Genomic DNA, 19,361 nt, shown 5'->3' with positions numbered 1-19,361 from the left:
TCATTGCAAGAAAAGTGTTCTTAAAAGGATAATAAAGAATAGCAAAGAATAATTTAGACTATATACCGGTAAGTATCATAAAGTCAAATCAATGTGCTTGCTCTCTACTACTCTACTTCAATCAATGATAACCAGTAGTGTAAATGCATGTAAAGTACGATGTTTGCAATTTTGATGAGTACTTTACTAAATCAGTTTTTTGTTTTCCAGTTTCCAAAACACACTGACTACATCATGGAAATTTGAATGCATCATGAATTCACTCTTGGAGAGATTACAGACATGACCTTGTTTTACCTGCACAGTTTCTCTAACCTTTGAACTCAATATATCCCATAAATACGGAAAACCTGACACCGCCGCACAAAATGAACTGGGTTGTCAAGGCACCCTACCGGTATGCTGTCTCACAGTCTACAATGGGTCATATTATAGTGATGCTGATATTGTGTGAAAGCAGGAGCTATTTAACCACTCAAAACTATCTATACAAAGAATTCAGAATTTTCACAGCATGTGTAGGACAGATGAAACTATAACACTCTTTGTCAAAGGTAACTTTGCCCAAAGCAGACTAATGAATCTGCCAAAACTCTACTGAAGGCAAAATTCAATATTTTCACACAAACCCATCCATCTTTCTTCCAATTGTGCAAATTTTTAGTTGAAAATTACCAAAACTGGCAAACAACTGAGGGGTATGACCCGTGTCCTTCTGCTCTCCTGCAGAAAGGATCTATTACCTTACTGACTGTCTCTGAGAAAAATGAATTTACTTTACAGGTGTTAATATCAGTAGAACTGTCATCGCAACATTGCCTTTCTTTAGAGTAAAAGAAATGCTTCCAACAGAACGGAAATGAGAAATTTGTTTTCATTTTGTTCATCCGTATCTCAGGGGAAAGCTGAACTGAATTCACAATAATGTTAACTGTGTCTAGAATTCCAATAAGATGTGCAGACAGCAAAGTCAAACACTCAGTTACTGTTCCTTTTCAAAACTGTGTGATAGATTCTAATGGGAAAGACTGCATCAGAACTTCATCAAAATTCAAATTACTTCTGATTTTAAAAAGATACAAAGAATATTTACCCAAAGTCGTAATTTAAAAAGTCCTTATAAGTCAATGACCTAGCTACAAGCTCACAATTTTCCAATGCGACTTTTAGGTTCTGACTTTAATTAGATCATAGAACAGCCTGTGCCAAGTTATTGTCAAAGGCAATAACTGATTGCCGTTACCTGCATTGCTGTCACTTTCATAGGGATTCCTTTTGTATAAAAACTATGTCATATTAACAGACACCAGAGATGTTACCATGGTTCCAAGATAAAATGTTCTTCTGTTCCCATTAGCCTGAGCTAAAAACAGCAGCCTGAGCTTGGCAAATGTACACAGCATACCAGCAATTTGCTGCTTCACAGCAAACTGTGTTGTTGATGGCTCATTGATTTTAAATGGGTATGCGGATATAATTTCACAACAACTTCAAGATCTCCAGGACAGACTACAGGGTAAATGATCTGAAATCCATGGAGTCAATATTCATAATAACTCATTATCGTAATGTTTGCAAACTTAATAAATGTTTATGTATATTTTGGATAAACTAATATTTATGTAGGTGACCTCATTTGTAGGAAAATGTGTCCTCTAAGAATTAAACTTTGAAAAGATTACGGAGACTGTTCTGCCTGAAAACCTTTCCATAGTAATGATTCAGGTGGGTGGTCCATCTATTTTGATACAAATCAATTTGTATACTTTCAACTGACCATGGAGAAAATTGTTCAGAATAACCAGTATGCAAATACAATTGATATGTAAATGACAGCCTTCACTGATATTCAATAGCATACAAAGGTCATTGAAATAGCATTGGATGTTAACTGTACAATGTACAAGATAAGTTGAATAATTCAAAAATACCGCAATTATACGGTGTCGCTCAAATTTGATCAGAATTGGTAAATACCACTGAGTATGGGTTAATATTATCAACAATACCCCTTTTCCTGCCAAGTCGGTGAAAATCCACTTGAAATTCGGTGTAGCTAGAATCTGAGCAGCCACGGCCATTATCCTGCCAAGGCGGTGGAAATCGGGCTACTTTTTGGTACCCCCTTTCCTGCCTAGTCGACGTAACTACGTGTAGCAAACCCTTGCTCGCGCTAGGGGTCGTTCGAGGACAGGTTTTGGGCGAGGAACGGCGTTTGCTCTCGAAATGGGTTCACAGAGAGTCCAACGACAGGGAAAGGTGCGGAAGCTACCCAGCCAGTCCCCCACCCCGTTGGGGGACTGGTTTTTTTGGGGGGGACGAGTAGCGTACTTGGCAGGTTAGCACGGTGACGTATTCTAGCAAAGTTTGGGCTAACTTGGCTCTGAAGCACTACATAGATTGCGGCCGAAATTGACCGTCTCGGCAACGCTAATCTGTAAGGCAACCGCCTAAGACCGCCTCAGCTGGCGGTGCAATTTTTTGCCAATGGTGCGAGACGAAATCACGGACTTAGTCCTGATTGACGGGAAGTGCGGACGGATTTGACGGACTCAGCTTGATTAGTCCCTGACATGGAACTGATCCGAACGGACTTGAGCGACATTTGTGAAGGGTAACCACCGCTTTTAACCGACTTGTTACCTTCTCGAAAAGACTACCCACTCAGATGTCGGACGTTGTCGGCTGCACTTGGCTCTAGATGTTCAAGCCGTTGCAACGAAACACACCGCCTCAGCCTTGCCATTCACGAACATGGCCTCAAAATTTGATACCATTGTTCACCGACTTGGCGGCTGCGGTTAGGTGCGTGAACCGTTGTTCACCGACTTGTTACGCCTATGTTGTCCCTGTGAAGTTCGGCTAACGGCCGAGTCTAACGGGAGTTGGCAGACCTGTGTTTGGTTTATACCGTAGTATGACCGACTCAGGTAGAGGTACCTGTCGGTATATTCCGAGTTTTACGCACTCGGGCGTCAATGACGGGTCGTCATCACCGCTGATGACGTAGACGTGCTGGCCACGTTATTTGAAGGAGCCATGTTTGCCCAACGGACGAGGCCGAGACAGCTGTTGACAATTTTGGCATCCTTCATCTTTGACCGCCTTGGTTGGGTAAGCGCTCGGCAGGCGACGGTTATGACCTAAACAAGCCGCTGAAGCACTGTTCGTTGCCGTACAAGAACGAGACGGCCAGTCCATTACTGCTAATGGGCGATCTGTCGGGTTGGCTTGTCACCGACTTGGATGACAATACGCCCTGCGCAGGCGTACCTTGAAGGGACATGAGGTTAAAGATACGGGTTTCCCACCCGTACTAAACATGGGCTTGGGCCAACGTCCTTGGGTGGCAGGTGCGCATGCCACTTACCCAGCTGGACGGAATGTCAAGTTGAGATGCTAATGACATTGACTATGTTATGCTAAGTGCTCGAGGGATTTGCATTGCAAATGAGTATTATTAGCATATCAAATGGTGCGGACAGGCAATTTACATGACGGGTAGGAATGTCAGCGCCGGTTGGTGGACTGATTGCCGTAGGTCCATTATAATAACAGGTGGCTGCATATATAAACACCCCTGCGTCCAATCATGTCCAGGGCTTTGTTCCCTGTGGCTTTAAAAGGGAGGGACCTGCTAGTCTGTCGACACTGTTCCAGACATGAGCTTGACGGACCGCAAAAGTTTTCTGAAGGCGAGCAGACGACTGAAGCTCAAAGATGCAGAGTCTCCGGGCGGTAGTGGTAGCGATCGTTGTGATGTCCCTAGTAAACGTTCTAAGAAGTCGGGCAAGAAACGCTCCCGTAAGGCGAAGCTATCTCCGGCTGAAAAACCCAGTGGTAAGCGTAAACGTAAGACTGATCGTTCTGCCGATGAGGATGATGATGGGTCACTGGTTGCCAGTGGTCTCACCCGGCTGCTCCGGGAGAGACTACTTCACCTGCAGAGACTACATCTGCTCTTGTGGGAGATACTTCACCTGCACAGACTACGTCTGCTGCTGCTAGTGAGACAGTGAGTAACGAGACGGCTGATGCCATTGGTTCTCCCCCGGCTGCTCCGGGAGAGACACCACCTGTTGCGTGCACCATGAGCCTCATCCTGCGTCAGGAGAGGTTCCTGTGCCCAGTGCGAAAGAGCTTGAGTCCTCGTCATCAGCAGAGGCTGCCAGCCCGCTCCTGCCATAGTTTCGTGTGCTGCGATGTCCCCGCCGAAAAAGATAGTGCGGAGGGTTCGTTATCAGGATAGCCCACCTGATTTTGAGCCAGATATGATCCTTGATGCCGCTACGGGCGAGTTCAGGCCCAGACGCCCAGACGACGGTGATATCACCGCTGAGTCCGACTCGGAGGTTGACGAGGATGCGGCAGAGGACGATGACTTTTATGACAGGCAGTATGTAGGTGAGGCAAGCTCTGACGACGATGATGACGTTGCTGCTGTGTTGGCGGAGGACGACACCCCTCCTGTCTGGCGTATGTCGGAAACTACGATGCTAATATATTGAGGAGACCGATTTTGACCATGAGAGAGGACCGACTTTCACCTTGCCCAGCCACTCCCGTGAGATTGATTACTTTTTAAGTTTATTCCAGCTACACTGATCAGATTGGCAAAGGACGAGACTAATAAATACGCCAAATTCCACCAGCGATATATCGCTAGGAAGATAGATAAATACTGGCGTAACGCTGACTACCGAGAGGTGCAGGCGTTCATTGGCGTCTTAGTCTGTATGGGTATCGACCGTAAATCATCAGTGGAGGATTATTGGTCTAGCGATCCATTTCTGAGAAATCAGGGTATTTCTACTGTGATTACCTGCAGTCGCTTTCAGCAGCTTATGCAATACTTTCATCTGGCAGACCCAGAGAACGATCCACGTCGTGATCCTGATGAGGCACGCCGCCGACGTCGGTGTCAGGAGGATCCCTTTTATAAAATCAATCAATGGATGGAGCCTATAGTTGACAGGTGCGTGAATAATTATAAGATGGGTAGAGAGATCTCCATCGACGAGGGCATGGTGCGATTTAAGGGCCGTTCTAAATTTAAGCAGAGATTACCGCATAAGCCTGATCGAGACGGTTTCAAGATATGGCAGCTGTGCGACTCCACCACTGCATACATCGCTAACTTTGCACCGTACCTAGGTGTGAAATTTCGGGATCGGACTGATGGGAGACGGCAGGAGCGAGGTGTGGTGAAAAGAATTACGATGGAGCTGGTCCAGCCATTTTGTGGATATAATCACAGCCTATTCTGTGATAGCCTGTTTAGCACGGTCGTTACTGCTAGAGAGCTGATGGAGACCGGGATCTACATGGTCGGGAGTTTAACCGCTGTAATCGTCGCACCATGCCCCCTCAATTAATTCCGCCGGTAAGAGGAAGCGCCTTCCTCTGTCTGTTGGGGATATGAAAGCCACGACCAGAACGGACTCTCGTCTTAACATCACTGCTTATCAGGATAGTAACGCTCAGGTGCTGATCTTGAATACGGTCTATCCACCCTTGGAGTGCGTGCCAGTGGGGGAGGGAGACGAGCAGCGACAAGTGCCTCTGTCGCTGTATAATTATCGCCGGTACATGGGAGGTGTCGACCGAGCCAACCAGAAGGGCAAGTACTTTCACACTGGGCGCAAGAATCACAGATGGTGGACATATCTGGCATGTTACCTGATTGATGTTGCCCTGGTAAATGCATATATATGCTTCAAGCATGTACACCCTGATAGTAAGCTGACCCATAAGATGTTTCATCTGCGTGTAGGGGAAACAACTCATTGGTGGTTATTGTGGGCGATTGCAGCCCAGTGTGAGAGAGGTCGAGGCCACCGTTTCTCTTGCCTCGTACATAAATCCACAAAATCAGCCGATGCACGTTGTCAGCCGTTTGGAGGGGCGGCAGAAATGCTGTAAAGTATGCAGCAGAGAGGGTAAGACCACTGCGAGCGGACGACTGTCTGAGACGTCCAAAGGATGTAGTCTGTGCGGGGTTCATCTTCACGAGGGCGAGTGTTTTGCGGCTTTTCATCATCGCATGATGCTACGAGGTAAGAGGAGCGTTGGCGTGCAGACCTCTACTCACACAGCCCCGACGACACCCATCAGCAAGAGAACCCGACGTAAATAACGGACAGGGGACAGCTTCGCCTAACAGTGGCTTGACTGTATTCTTAACACGGACCATGATCACATTTTGAGCACGGTTGTGCCGTTTGTTGTGCTTTACGATCCCGTTGATTGTAAATTGAAACACGGATTATTTTGTACAATCCCCCGATTGTAATCTTTGTAACACGGACCATGCACTCGGACGTCGAGACAGACTCTGAGATTTATTATTCGGCATAATGTAAATTATCCCCGATTAAAATACTATCTATGGATCGCATATATTCGTTTGTTTTGTTTAGACGGATTATTTTGTACAATTCCCCCTATTATAATTTTTGTAACACGGATCTGCCACCCCGATTGTAATTTTTGAAACACGGACCATGCACTCGGACGTCGAGACAGACTCCGAGATTTATTGTTCGGCATAATGTAAATTATTCCTGAATAAAATACTATCTATGATCGCATATTTTCGTTTGTTTTGTTTTTACCCCCACTTTCGTTTTTGGCAGATCCGTAAGGACGCTATAGTAATGGATGAACGTGCGTTGTATCACGTGGGAGGGGCACAGCCCAACGGAGGCTGTGCTCGTGCGACGTAGACGTTGTACCAACCATCTGTCGTTTGGGTTAGTGCATAGAGCAGTTGCACTGTCCAGAGCTAAGGTGGTACAAAACTGCACCTTAGTAACAACTGCACAACTAACCTGTTAGGAAACGGTAACACTAACGAGCTAAGTGTGCACTGAACTGGCCAAACTACGTACACGCCTTCCTTCAATGGCGAAGCTATGTCGTTGACACTACGTCAAAGCAGACTGCACTGTGCGACTCTTCAAGTTGTTCAAAGTACGTGGCCAAGTGACACAACCCAGGGGGAACAGGACAGGTTTGAGGGTGCTGCCGCACCCATAGCACTAACCCCTGGGTCTTCTACTAACCCACGAGCCAGGTGATGTTTCCCGGTGTGGACGTGCGTGCCGGCGAACGAGCTTTACTTCCGCAAAAGTAAGCTAGAAAAGGCATAAAAGTGCACGTCCCCCGGGGCAAACAACGCCCAAGACCTTGTCATTTTCTCGACACAACCTCATCAGCGGTTGCCCCTCTATACGGGCATGCAAAAATTTTGAAGTCTAACACGTATATGGTCGGTAATCGTACCCTGAAAATGCGGTATTTTCCCGCCAAATGCCCGGCAGGAAAGCGTGCAGGAGAGCCTATCTTCTGTAGACACGGAAAAGGGGCCGGTTTTGACCGACTTGGCAGGATAACGGACAGGGGCGCTCGGCAGGAAAAGGGATACATGTTGTTTATCTGTTCAGTGGAGGAAAATTCTACGTTGATGTTATGACAATGATTTCTGCACAGTACAACCAGAAAAACAACAAGAAATATTTAACCCTTTCACCACCATGGTTTGTCCCAAATCCATTGTTTTCTATGGTAAAGTTGGACCTGTATACAGGGAACTGGGGGTGAAAGGCTTAAACCAGAAAAACAAGAATGACAAAAGTAATTAAGGTCTGAAACTTTAGGTACTGGAGGTCAACTTTAGCAACATGCATAGCAGAAACAAGCCCCTCTTAGTTTGAGTATAGACGGTCTTCCCTCCCTCTACTGTCTATGGTTTCATCAGGTCTGTTAATATGTAACAGTTCATAAACAATGACAGGAAATGATTCAAGATCAGTGGAGTTGGCTTGTTTCTTACAGGCCTGCACATTTGCAGGATTTCACTTTTTCTTACCTCATTTGCACATTTTTGACACTGATGTGCTTATTTGAACAAAGTCACATCTCAACCCTGCATCTACCTGTACGCCAAATACTGAGACGGTAGCTTTGGCGGTATGGGAGCCTTTGTGTGTGACGGACATACATCCACACATACCCACAAATATACAGACATACAGATGCCACTCAGACTCATCATATAAGTTCTTTTTGGTATTTATATATAAACCAAATATGAGCTAAAAATGAATGTATAACATGTCTCACTTCAGAAATCATATGAACTTCAGTTAAATGTGTTATGTTGGAAGATTCAAATTCTTTATGCATGAAAAAGTCTGCCCAGAGTACAATTCATGGCTGAAAACGACACCAGGCCTCACCTGTCCATCCTTGCTTGTTTTCTGTATTGACAATTGCTTTGTGTCGTAAAAGAACACGTACACTCTCAAGATGACCCAAAGCCACAGCGAGATGTAATGGTGTCCTGCCTCTGGGGTCTACTGCTTCTATGGCTATGTCATGCTGCAATGGTAACAGAGATCAAAGAGGAGACAAATTTAGCCTCAGCATCACACTACAACTCAGCATCACACTACAATCTCAGCATCACACTACAATCTCAGCATCACACTACAATCTCAGCATCACATTTCAATCTCAGCATCACACTACAATCTCAGCGTCACACTACAACTCAGCATCACACTACAATCTCAGCATCACATTTCAATCTCAGCATCACACTACAATCTCAGCGTCACACTACAACTCAGCATCACACTACAATCTCAGCGTCACACTACAATCTCAGCATCACACTACAACCTCAGCATCACACTACAATCTCAGCGTCACACTACAATCTCAGCATCACACTACAATCTCAGCGTCACACTACAACTCAGCATCACACTACAATCAACCAATATAGCAAAACAGATAAATTCAGCACAAATAACACATTGAATTCTGAGTATTTTGCAGAGTTAAAATGGCACATAAGATGAGAATGATGATGATGAAAATGATAATTTAATCAAAATAGTCATAAAAGTCAACAAATTTTATCAAAAAGATACCATGACGATTGGCATAAAAATTTGAATGAGAAAATGAACAATCTTCTGGGTCAGTATCATCTGAATCAGTACTATACAAGGAACACTCATGATTATTTCAGCAGAACTGCAACAAAAACTTTGCATATCTCAATACCTGCAATACTAGGATCTGTCATGTCAATTCACTGTGGACTTAATGTTCTAAACTTAATCACATGTACAGGTACAAAAACATTGACTTGCTTTAAAAGCAGTTAATCTTTTTTTCTACAGAAATGTTTCACACATTGATGAAGCCCATCAATGTTGTTTCAACCTAAATTTTTCATTGTAATATCTATTTTTCCTCTGGGAATTATGTATGACCTTTGACATTTGTGTGTCACTCTTTCACGTGTACAGTCAAAATTGTTCCTCAAGCTTTCAGAATTTTTTCACTGTTTTCACACTCTGAATGTCTGACTATGCCAGTAAACTAAATGTCAATGAAAGAATGTTTATTGTACAATGTACATCAAAATGTATAAGGAATGATAATTTCCTATCATTTTTATCAAATGTACTTTACACTCTTTTATTTTCTAAGCACAGGACTGAGGAGTATCACGATATGTGGAAATATTACTTACTGAGGCCCTAATTCAATTCATTTCATGAAATGTTTTTCTATGTCAATGTGTCCTTTGACCTCGGATACATCATGATAGAATTGTATTTGTCAACAAAGAACACATAAACAGCAGTGCTTGTATTTGTTAATTCTATTTGACGTGAAAACTAATGTTCATCTTTGTATATCTATTCATTGTAACTTATATTATTCAACATCTGAGATCAAGAACAATAGAATTTTGCGTGAGCTAAAAAAGCCGTATGGAATGCCCGTTCCATAACACGTACGATTTCAAGGCCCCCATCCCTGCAGCTATATCTGCGCGTTCACTGTTGAATAGTTTCAAGGGACTCATTGGAAGTGTCAGAACATGTCTCGCACAGGCTCTGTACATACGTGTGTAGTACACACACACTATTCAGAACTTGCAGAAGTGCGCCCAAAATAGCGTTCCACACTTGCGCTATAAATCGGAAGAAAAATTATCGACACTGCACGAAAAACGGTCATTACTCAGTCTCTGTCCATTTGATGCCCAAGTAACAAATATAAGATTTATAATAATAAGGTTATTACGAAAATACCGCAAAGGATGCACAAGGACATTGGCGCAGCGTATCGCCTGACACAAATATTATATACATAAAACATTATTCAAGAATTGTCAGGTGTTATACCTGCCACATTGAATTTGACACTTTCTTGATTATGCTACATGTATTTCACCATTGATTAGAAACACGACATAGATAAAAGTACTGGAACATAAATTCTGAAATACATTACTACTGTCTAACCCATTTCCTTGGACACACATTCAAAACTGAAAGCAACTGGACTGGAAAACTGAAAGTCATGCCATTCCACTGTACCATGAAAGTGAAGTACATGTAGCAATCCACAGTCCCTAAATCACTAATCCTAAATACTATCCAATTCTGTAATAGTGTGTAATACAGTATTAGCTTCAAAACCATGGAAAACAGAAATGCCACTTGAGATTTCCTCAAATATTCTATGATTATCTGTAAATTTATATCTAGTCTGTATTCCATGACTATCCAATTCAAAGAAATTTCAGCAAAGTCTATGTACAGGTACTAAGGAATCCCTGGAGAATATAACAAGTAGAAAGCATTTGTAACCGCTAATCCTTGGAGATGTTCAATCCCGGGGGAGCAATTTCTGGAATGATTGTCAAATCATGTAAGTTGATGAGAAAACACCTTGTTATCAAGAAGTCACTAAAACACTGCACATTAATACAATAGTCACATGGCTGACCAACATCCCATATTGTATAGCAACTGAAGTTTCATAAAACCCTATCTAACGTCTCTATCTTACACTTGGGTTTCATTTTATAAGATACCCGTATATCTCAAAATGATGTAGGGTAACTTTGTATTATCAATCACCTTATTCTTTCAACCTGCAGCTTTGCTTTCTATAAGATATGATATTGCACAAAAATTGCAGTTACTTTAGCTTAAAGGCACTGTTTGTGATCCCTGGGATCACCTTTGTTCTAGTCTGTAAAAGGATTATGGAGGTGTGATAGCCTTTTGTTTTCAATTGATATTGTAATCTGGTGGGTAAATTTTTCGATGATACAATCGGGTGCCAAAACAGGCCTTTAAACCCAGATTCAAATGGATTACAGTTCAAACAAAACCATGTGAACAAACATGCATAGAAATGCATAGATAGCCATATGCGTCTTTACTCTTGGTTTTGTTTGTTTCACTATCACTATGGTAGACTGAAAGATTTTTGTTTATGGTCTCCACCAACTCTACCCCAAACCATGACTGGCACCAATCATGACGTAAGGTTTAGTTTATTCTGGGTGAGAAGAGCGCCCACATAGCTGCCAAAGAGATTAATGACACTCCTTGTTATTATGTAACCCAACTTAATAACTATTTATAACAAGGTTAAACTTCATTTTGGCTGTTTTAAAAACCTGCCGAGTCATTTGTGGGAGGTACTTGATTTCTTAGAGTTCACCATGGTAACCTACACTGTACCTTTAATCATGATTGGGCTTTGGTGTTGATGGAGACCCATCCATGACTGAATGTTTCAATCCATGACATCACATGATCTCTTTGGTGTGCTGAATGTGCAAAACACTGTGCGTAATCTTTAATCTGCAGTAGAACTGTTCATCATATTGTAGACAAGACACTTTACCCACGGGAAGTCATTAATATTATATAAGCAAGCAGAGCAGAACCATATGGTGGAATTATTTTCAGCATCTGGTACAGAATATCATCACAAGTACACAAAACTCTCATAGAGAACTCTCACACCTGTCACACATAACTGTAATGTCACATCCCTGTTTTCTTTTGTTTTTGTGTTGTTGTTTTTTGTGTGTGTGCTGGTACGATCACTGTCACTGGTGTCGGATACTGTTCAACCATTCCAATATGAAAATTCCCCTTTACTGAAACTGAGTTACTGGCACGGTAATATTAACGGTAGTAGCATATTGCCATGTTTGTCTGAATCCTTGAGAAAATATCTGCCTAAAATGTTCTGTATTGATGGCTCAGAATTAGAACAAGCCATGAGCATCACAATGTTTTCAATATTTTTTCACATTCATAACAACAAACAAAAGGAAAAGTTCAAGATATCAAACAGTGACACTTTCACAACCCTCCCACCTTTGAAATCTTTTACACTTGTATAGTTGTAAGAAATGAAGCCCAAAATTTATATTTTCATCCCCTATTGGTCTGTAAAGGGTAAATATTATTATTTTGATTGATGTGTTGATACCAGTATAATAGAATTTCATATGTATGATATCAAAATGTGAATGGCAAAGTACATGGTACAGGGATGGTTATTGGAAGTAAATAAAGCCTGCTAATGAAAGCCATGAATGCTGCCATACCTGTTATATCTTTGGTATGACATGATTTCTGACAAAGTGACATTGACTGGTTTTGCATAAAATAATCCAGAAATAGCATTGCTGGTTATTTCCTATGGGATTTCAATGTTCATCATTTTTTCTCTCTGAGTTTTATCGTATGTGTTCACATAATTTTAATGACCATTTTTCAAAATCACACTGTTAAGTAAACTCTTTAGGCAAGTAATTTACAGCTATAAAATCTTGAAAGTCATGTAAGTGAGCACACAATTTCTTATGTCAAAGGACCATGAAAAGACACTTTTATTTTCATACTTTTGGCTGATTCTTTGTTATTTCTTTTTCAAGGAAGTAAGATTTTCTCCTGACCATTGTTGACAGATAGTAACTGGTATGTGGTAAATGCTTTCTCTTTACTAAATGGTGACTATTAATGATTTTCTAATTTCTTATCTATACTTGAATACAGTATTTTGGAAATAATGTTTGTATTTAAAGACATCAATACTTTTAGTTTCAAGTATGAATGCATTGATGTATGTGAACCAAACAAGAATTCATGTAGTCCTGATGTGTGATAAGATAAGTGTCAACAACAACAACCTTGGGGTGATGTACGTCAATGTTTGCAGTTTACTAAAGCTGGCTGCCCAGCTTTTATTAGTCATTACCATATTGTTTAAGCGTTCTTTAACAATACCGTGTGTAAGAAGGCCTGAAATTATATTTCATCATGTTTTAATAAATCAAACGATGTGATGGTAGATGATAATTTATGGGAATGAGGGACACTTACAGCCTGATTCTGGTTAACATTACTATAAGTGATATTTCTATCATTCATAATAATGGAATAACTTGATGTGAAAATATTATGATGTTGTATTGTGGGCTTTAACACAAATGATTCCCCAAATACAACAATATCCTATCTGGCAGAAGTCAGAGCTGTTGATACACATGAGCGGTTTCATAGTTGTTGCAAATTACTGATGACGGTTTAAAAACAGCCTGCACACTATTTCATTGAGCACTTCAAAACCTGACAAAATAAAACAAAATTGTGCTGCACCAATATTTCAACATAAATGTGGCTTGGATTGAAAATGTCCAGGGTTACAAAATCTGTGTGTCAATAGACTTCCGCTGAAAATTATTCATCAAATAATGTAATTGGAGAGTCTGTCGGGGACGAAATTGTTGATATGCTAGACATGCTTCGTCATTCACACAAGAGAATTGTCCCTCCTACATCGTTACATTTCAGTTACAGTGACAGTTGAAGAGACACGTATCGTAAAGAGACGTATCGGTAGGCCAGTAGTTCAACTAAACACACGAGGGGCCGTGCTCCGCACAATCTAGGTCTGTGAGTGTATACTGCACTCTGAACAACCCGAGCTTCACGGTTCAGCCTGAGTTCAGCTATCCGCGAATATAATATTATTATGCATGTTTTGTAGATGAAAACAAAATCCAATAAAAATGTAACAGCTTTGCAGCTGACATTGCGACGTCTAAACCTTGATTCGATGGTTAAAATGATTGTGTATGTTTAAATAAGCATCTGTCATAACGCAAAACTACAAAAGTATCACATGGACACGGGCTACGTTGTAGTACATAGCACCGGCTTAACAATCTGCATCACCCAGGGTGATGTGACAGCTCGGAGTTCTGCAAAAAGATGACGCTTTACCTCATCTTTGTTCAAGAGTCTCTCCAGCTCTTCATAGCTATTATGCCAGACAAGCCAATGCAGTGGATAAATCTCCGATGGTTTGCCTTTCGGCATTATTTTGCTGCAAGAAATGTACAATTTTTCCTCAAACAGGAAGTAATTGCATGACAAATATTGCTGTTTGTTTGTTGTCACGCATTCCTCAAATGCATCAGATGACGCCGCCTAGCGCCTTGTGTTGGTGTTTCAATTTTGTTTGCAAAATGACGAACTTGTCGTACCCGACAGTGGTGGCACCATACTCACTTGGTGGCTGTTAATGCTTGAAGAGCTGTTTAATAGGTAAAGTGAAAGGATTCATAAAATGGAAGGAATATACCTCAAACAAACTTCTATTGATGTGATAATAGTCTCAATCGTTAATAATGTAATGTAAGGTAAAGTAAGCCTTATTGATATCGTATCTTGATCATCAGGTACAATAAAGGTTATGCAAAAACAACAATGAAAGAGTATATATAATATATATATAAATATAAATATCTATAATGAGGTCAACATATTAAAGGTTCATAAATAGTTTACTTTGTCTTTTTCATTTTGTCTTGTCTGAGTTTAAAACATGTATGTATGTATTTTCCCAATTCACATAGTGATGCTTTATCTGTCCTTGAAAAGATGCTTACAAGGTCTTGTGTGCCTCTGAATGCGTTTTTACAAATGTTTAGCTTACTGAAAAAATCATGTCTAATGTCTGTGTATCCTTTGCAATGAAAAAGAAAATGTATCTCATCTTCTACTTGTTTGTTTTGGCAAATTGGGCATGCTCTGTCTATGACGTGCAAGGTTTCTATATCTACCTGTTTCTATGTGTAGTATGTGTGCACTAATGCGTAACTTGCACAGGGCTGAGGGTATTAGAGTATATCAATGTTCCACTCTGAGCTTGCATATCCCAGATATTTCGAAGGGACTAAGCCCTTCTTCTTCATTGGGACCACAACAGTCACTGATCTAGAACTGCCACACTGTCAAGTTCAAAACTCCTTGCATGACAAAAGAGAAATTATGTAACAATTATGTAACAGTTTCTGGTATATGTCCATGCCCTCTGGTGGGGGTGATGTGATAATAGGAAAGCATGCTATTGGAAAGACTACGAGCCCTGGAACTTCGGCAGAAAACTTACAAAATGAGAAATTTGGCTCGCGCGACCATGACTCGCCTGAGCTGAATCATTGGGGAGGGGGGGGGGGGACTCGCACAAAGCTAAGTTCCATTTGGATTGCTCGTCACTTTTTGCACCGTGCTTCATGGACCCTCACCGGGTAAGCTCCTGGCCTCTGTAGCATTAAGGGACTGGCCAGTGTCTTCGGGCTGGGGACTGAGTTATTTTTTGCGGATATCAAAAGGTGGCTGACCTCCCCCCCTCCCCCCAACGGAAAAACAAACGTATAAAACGTCTAAAACGCGCTCTGAAAGGCCTTTTAGAACAGACGTTTTCAATTTTGAACAGAAGCTTTCAATTTTGGTAATAATGTTATTAAATGGTTTAATGCGATGTACAGTAGCATTTCTAGTAATATTAATAATAATGGTCGGTTGACAGACTTTGTAAATTTAAAAAGGAGTTTGCGACAAGGATGTTCAGTTGTTCATTCTTTGTGTCGAAATACTAGCCTGTAGAATTATGCAATATACAGAGATAGATGGAATTAACTTCCATGTCAAGTAGAAGAAAAACACGCCCTGGCATATTGCTCAATTAGCAGATGATACCAATGTTTTTGTTAGAAATGAGAAATCTATTTACGAAATTTTGGATATTGAATCAATTTCAAAAAGTGAAAGTTTGTGGGGATTAAAGTGGACAACCTAACCTATCAAAAGTGCTTGGGCTGTTTGTGCGTTACAATAAGGGGAAATGCGATCGGTTAAATTGGCAGCCAAAGCTCAGTGGACAAGCCATAAGGTACTCAAAGCGCTTAGAAAATGAGAAACCAAGCTCCGTTTGGCAAATTTTTGATTACAAAGAGTCTTGGGTTATCTAATCTATTGTATTTAGCAGCAGTATTAAATGTAACTCCTGATGTTGTTAAAAAAGTTGATCAACTGGTGTTTGACTGCATCGATTGATCTGAATATAATTTTTTAAAAAGTGTCTTATTGTCAATTATAGAAAGAGGAGGTTTAGGTTTCCCAGTGTTTACGAACTGTCACTGGCCTTTTAGTTTAAACGGTTTAGACAACTTTTTGTGGCTAAGAAAAACACGGAAAATTTTTGTTTTCTCATTTCCTTTAGCTAAGTAGTAATGACAGTTTATTCGATCTTCCCAATCTGCCTAGTGAGATTTGTAACATCATTTCTGACTTTTATAAAGATTGTTTGAAGGTACGATGTCTTATGCGCTCAAAATGCGAAAGAGGCGGCAAAAGAAAATTACTGTGAAACTCTTTTACCAAATTGTTGTTTCATTGGCAGGAGATATTTTGCACACATTTATTTTGAGCAAGAAAAATCAAGAAATCAATATTTCTAAGATTACAATTACAAATCACAGGAGATTACAAATCATACAATTAACCGTCTTGACGAATGCATTTACACGCTTATCTCATTTCAGATTGGAAGATAGTTCGACACCGTGATCAGGCATACTGTTGAATTTCTCTCGCGTAATGGCCAACGTTTGATGTTATTACGCTTTCTGCAAATGTTTGGATTTTGCATTTGTAATGCAAGCTCATCTGCTTTCTTTTAAAGTTATACACATGTTGTTATGAGTAATTTGTAATATTGCAACATTCAGCTATAGATAACCTAACACTTTTGAGAAATTTGAACAGTATGAAATCCAATTCTCCCAAATACACTGAGTGTTAAGATGCATGTCCTATTTTTACTACACAACGGTGACACCTTGAAAAGTTGTATACAGAGATGTGGTTAAAAGGGCTTGATACATCAAGCAGGGCAACTTTGGTTTTAGAGCTAGCAAAGTCAGGCAAATCCTTGACGTAAAGTACGGACAACAGTAGCACCGACTCAATATTGAATCTTGAGGTACTCCTGATAACAACTTACGACTACATATATCGTTATATTCTTTGCAATCTATATCATGACTCCATCTAGCTTCCGATTATGATTCGTTAAGGTCCGAATCTGTGAGATTTTCTCCTTTTTTGTTACTATAGTACTCGTATAATGCACACATAAATTTACAACTGAAATATATTTTATGTATACCATACCAGGCGATAAACCTACCAGAAATGCAGCGCCACTCACCCGATTCTTTTATACTGAATATGACAGAAACAAAGCACGTTAAAGAACGATGGAATGAACACATTTTTAACTTTCGATGTTAAAATTACCTTGCCTAGGATGTCGAAAACCAAAGGATTATAACATTTTATGTTATTAAACCTTGTCCAACTGGAATGTTGTAATTTGATCATTTACAATTGCCTACGAATAAATCTACCAAATGCCTTTGTTCCAGAATTCACTTCTTTGTTACAAAATGACCGAATGTAGGCCTACTACAATGAAGAACGCAAAATCACTGGTTTGACTGAGCTGTAACATAATATGATTTTATTTCAAACTTTACATCACATAAGCGTATGGTTTTAGTAAAGTAAAGAGAAAACGACACATTATGATACAAATAATGGGCAAGCTTGATAAAATATCATTTCGATAAGTAAGCTTCATTGAGTGCACTGTGAAATTTATCGACAGTTCGTGAGCTGAGGGGGCCGAAGTTGTGGGGTTAAAGATGTTCCTGAGTTGATCAACATACCAACTTGTTTAAACATCGACCTTCATATGTACAACTGTACACAGTGTACATACATTCAATGGACGATGCTTTGGCACAGACAAACATAGACAGTCTATATTTGTCTATGGCTTTGGTGACCAATACACTGCCAGGCTTTGACATAGAGACCGACCTGAGATTGTGACTTTCTGTCTCCCGTCCTCCTGTAGATAGAAATGCTAGCTGCACGTCAGATTTCCTCACAGGTATAAATACACCAACTATTCACAGATGGCAGCGATTTAGCGTAGGAAAGCGAAGGTTTGGTACAGCTCTTCTGGCCTACGGACGACATTCTGCGCGATTTCGAGAAAATGAGATATACTTACGAAATCAGCCCGTTAATTTTAGCCGACTTATTAAATGATAAAGCTCGTTTTAAAAAGAAAACTTAAAACACTGATGTTAGGCAGGTGAAGATTTTTCAATCTGCGACAGAAATAGGGGTAGAAAATGATGGCTTGGATGACTCAGCATAAACAATCAGAGACTTTACATTTAAGGAATATTGTCGGCTTTTTATCGGGCAACAAGGCACCTGCTACCGACTGACACCCATCCTAATCCACGCACTTTGCGCACGGAATGTTCTCGGCTGTTTATCGGGCACACCTGTCGCTCGCTTCTGGCTGGCAGCCATCCCAATCCACACACTTTGCCTACGGAATGTTCTTGGCTGCTTATCGGGCCATGGAGGTAGTCTTCTACTACCTCCATGATCGGGCACGCGGGTACCATACCAGTCAACTCGCACTTTTTCCAACCCGCCCAGAACCAACTCGCCCGATTCCAACTCGCCCGATACCAACTCGCCCGATTCCAACTCGGATCGCCCGATACTATTTTGCAATTTTTAGGAGTACCTGGTACGTATAAAAACGCTTTATTTCTTAAAACAGCCTACAACAAATATTTCTAACATTGAGAACCACAGGTGCGGGCGCGGGATAGGGCTTGAAATGTACGTGCCAATACAGAAAAGTTTTTATTTGCGAATTTCACGTTTTGCAATTCTCTTGAAAGAATAAATTTCGTTCGGTTTCTTTACGTATAGGGATAGTTACTGCAGTTACTGGCTCATGTCTTCAGGAACAGCAGGAGCGCATTTCACGAGTTATGGCCCGGCATGGAAATAGCTTGCCTCGGGCCATCGGGTTAGCGTACATGGAATCAACAACTACATGTAAAACAACGCGCGAGTTGGCATCGGGCGAGTTGGAATCGGGCGAGTTGGTATCAGGCGAGTTGGAATCGAGCGAGTTGGTTCAGGGAGGGTTCGAAAAGGTGCGAGTTGACTGTAATCCGGGCACACCTGTCGCCTGCTGCTTGCTGACAGCAACCACAATCCACGCACTTCGCATATGGGCATTGTCGGCAAATTTTCCTGTTGCCCGCTGCTGGCTGGCAACCATCCCAATCC

General features: G+C 41.1%; 1 protein-coding gene across 1 annotated transcript in view; it reads right to left on the bottom strand.

The window, feature by feature from the left end:
• Positions 1 to 14,310, bottom strand: part of LOC139145865 (ankyrin repeat domain-containing protein 13D-like) — a 40,541-nt gene extending 26,231 nt beyond the window's left edge. Inside the window, exons 1-2 of the mRNA XM_070717283.1 lie at positions 14,127 to 14,310; positions 8,241 to 8,382 (exon numbers count right to left, since the gene is read on the bottom strand). Coding sequence (XP_070573384.1) covers positions 8,241 to 8,382; positions 14,127 to 14,222 — 238 coding nt within the window. The 5' untranslated portion in view covers positions 14,223 to 14,310. The remainder of the gene's footprint in view (positions 1 to 8,240; positions 8,383 to 14,126) is intronic.
• Positions 14,311 to 19,361: the final 5,051 nt, after the last annotated feature.

Source organism: Ptychodera flava, chromosome 12 (genome assembly GCF_041260155.1).
Source record: "Ptychodera flava strain L36383 chromosome 12, AS_Pfla_20210202, whole genome shotgun sequence".
Lineage (NCBI taxonomy): Eukaryota > Metazoa > Hemichordata > Enteropneusta > Ptychoderidae > Ptychodera > Ptychodera flava.
The sequence above is the reverse complement of the archived record's forward strand: the minus strand, read 5'-3'. Positions and strand labels throughout refer to the sequence as shown.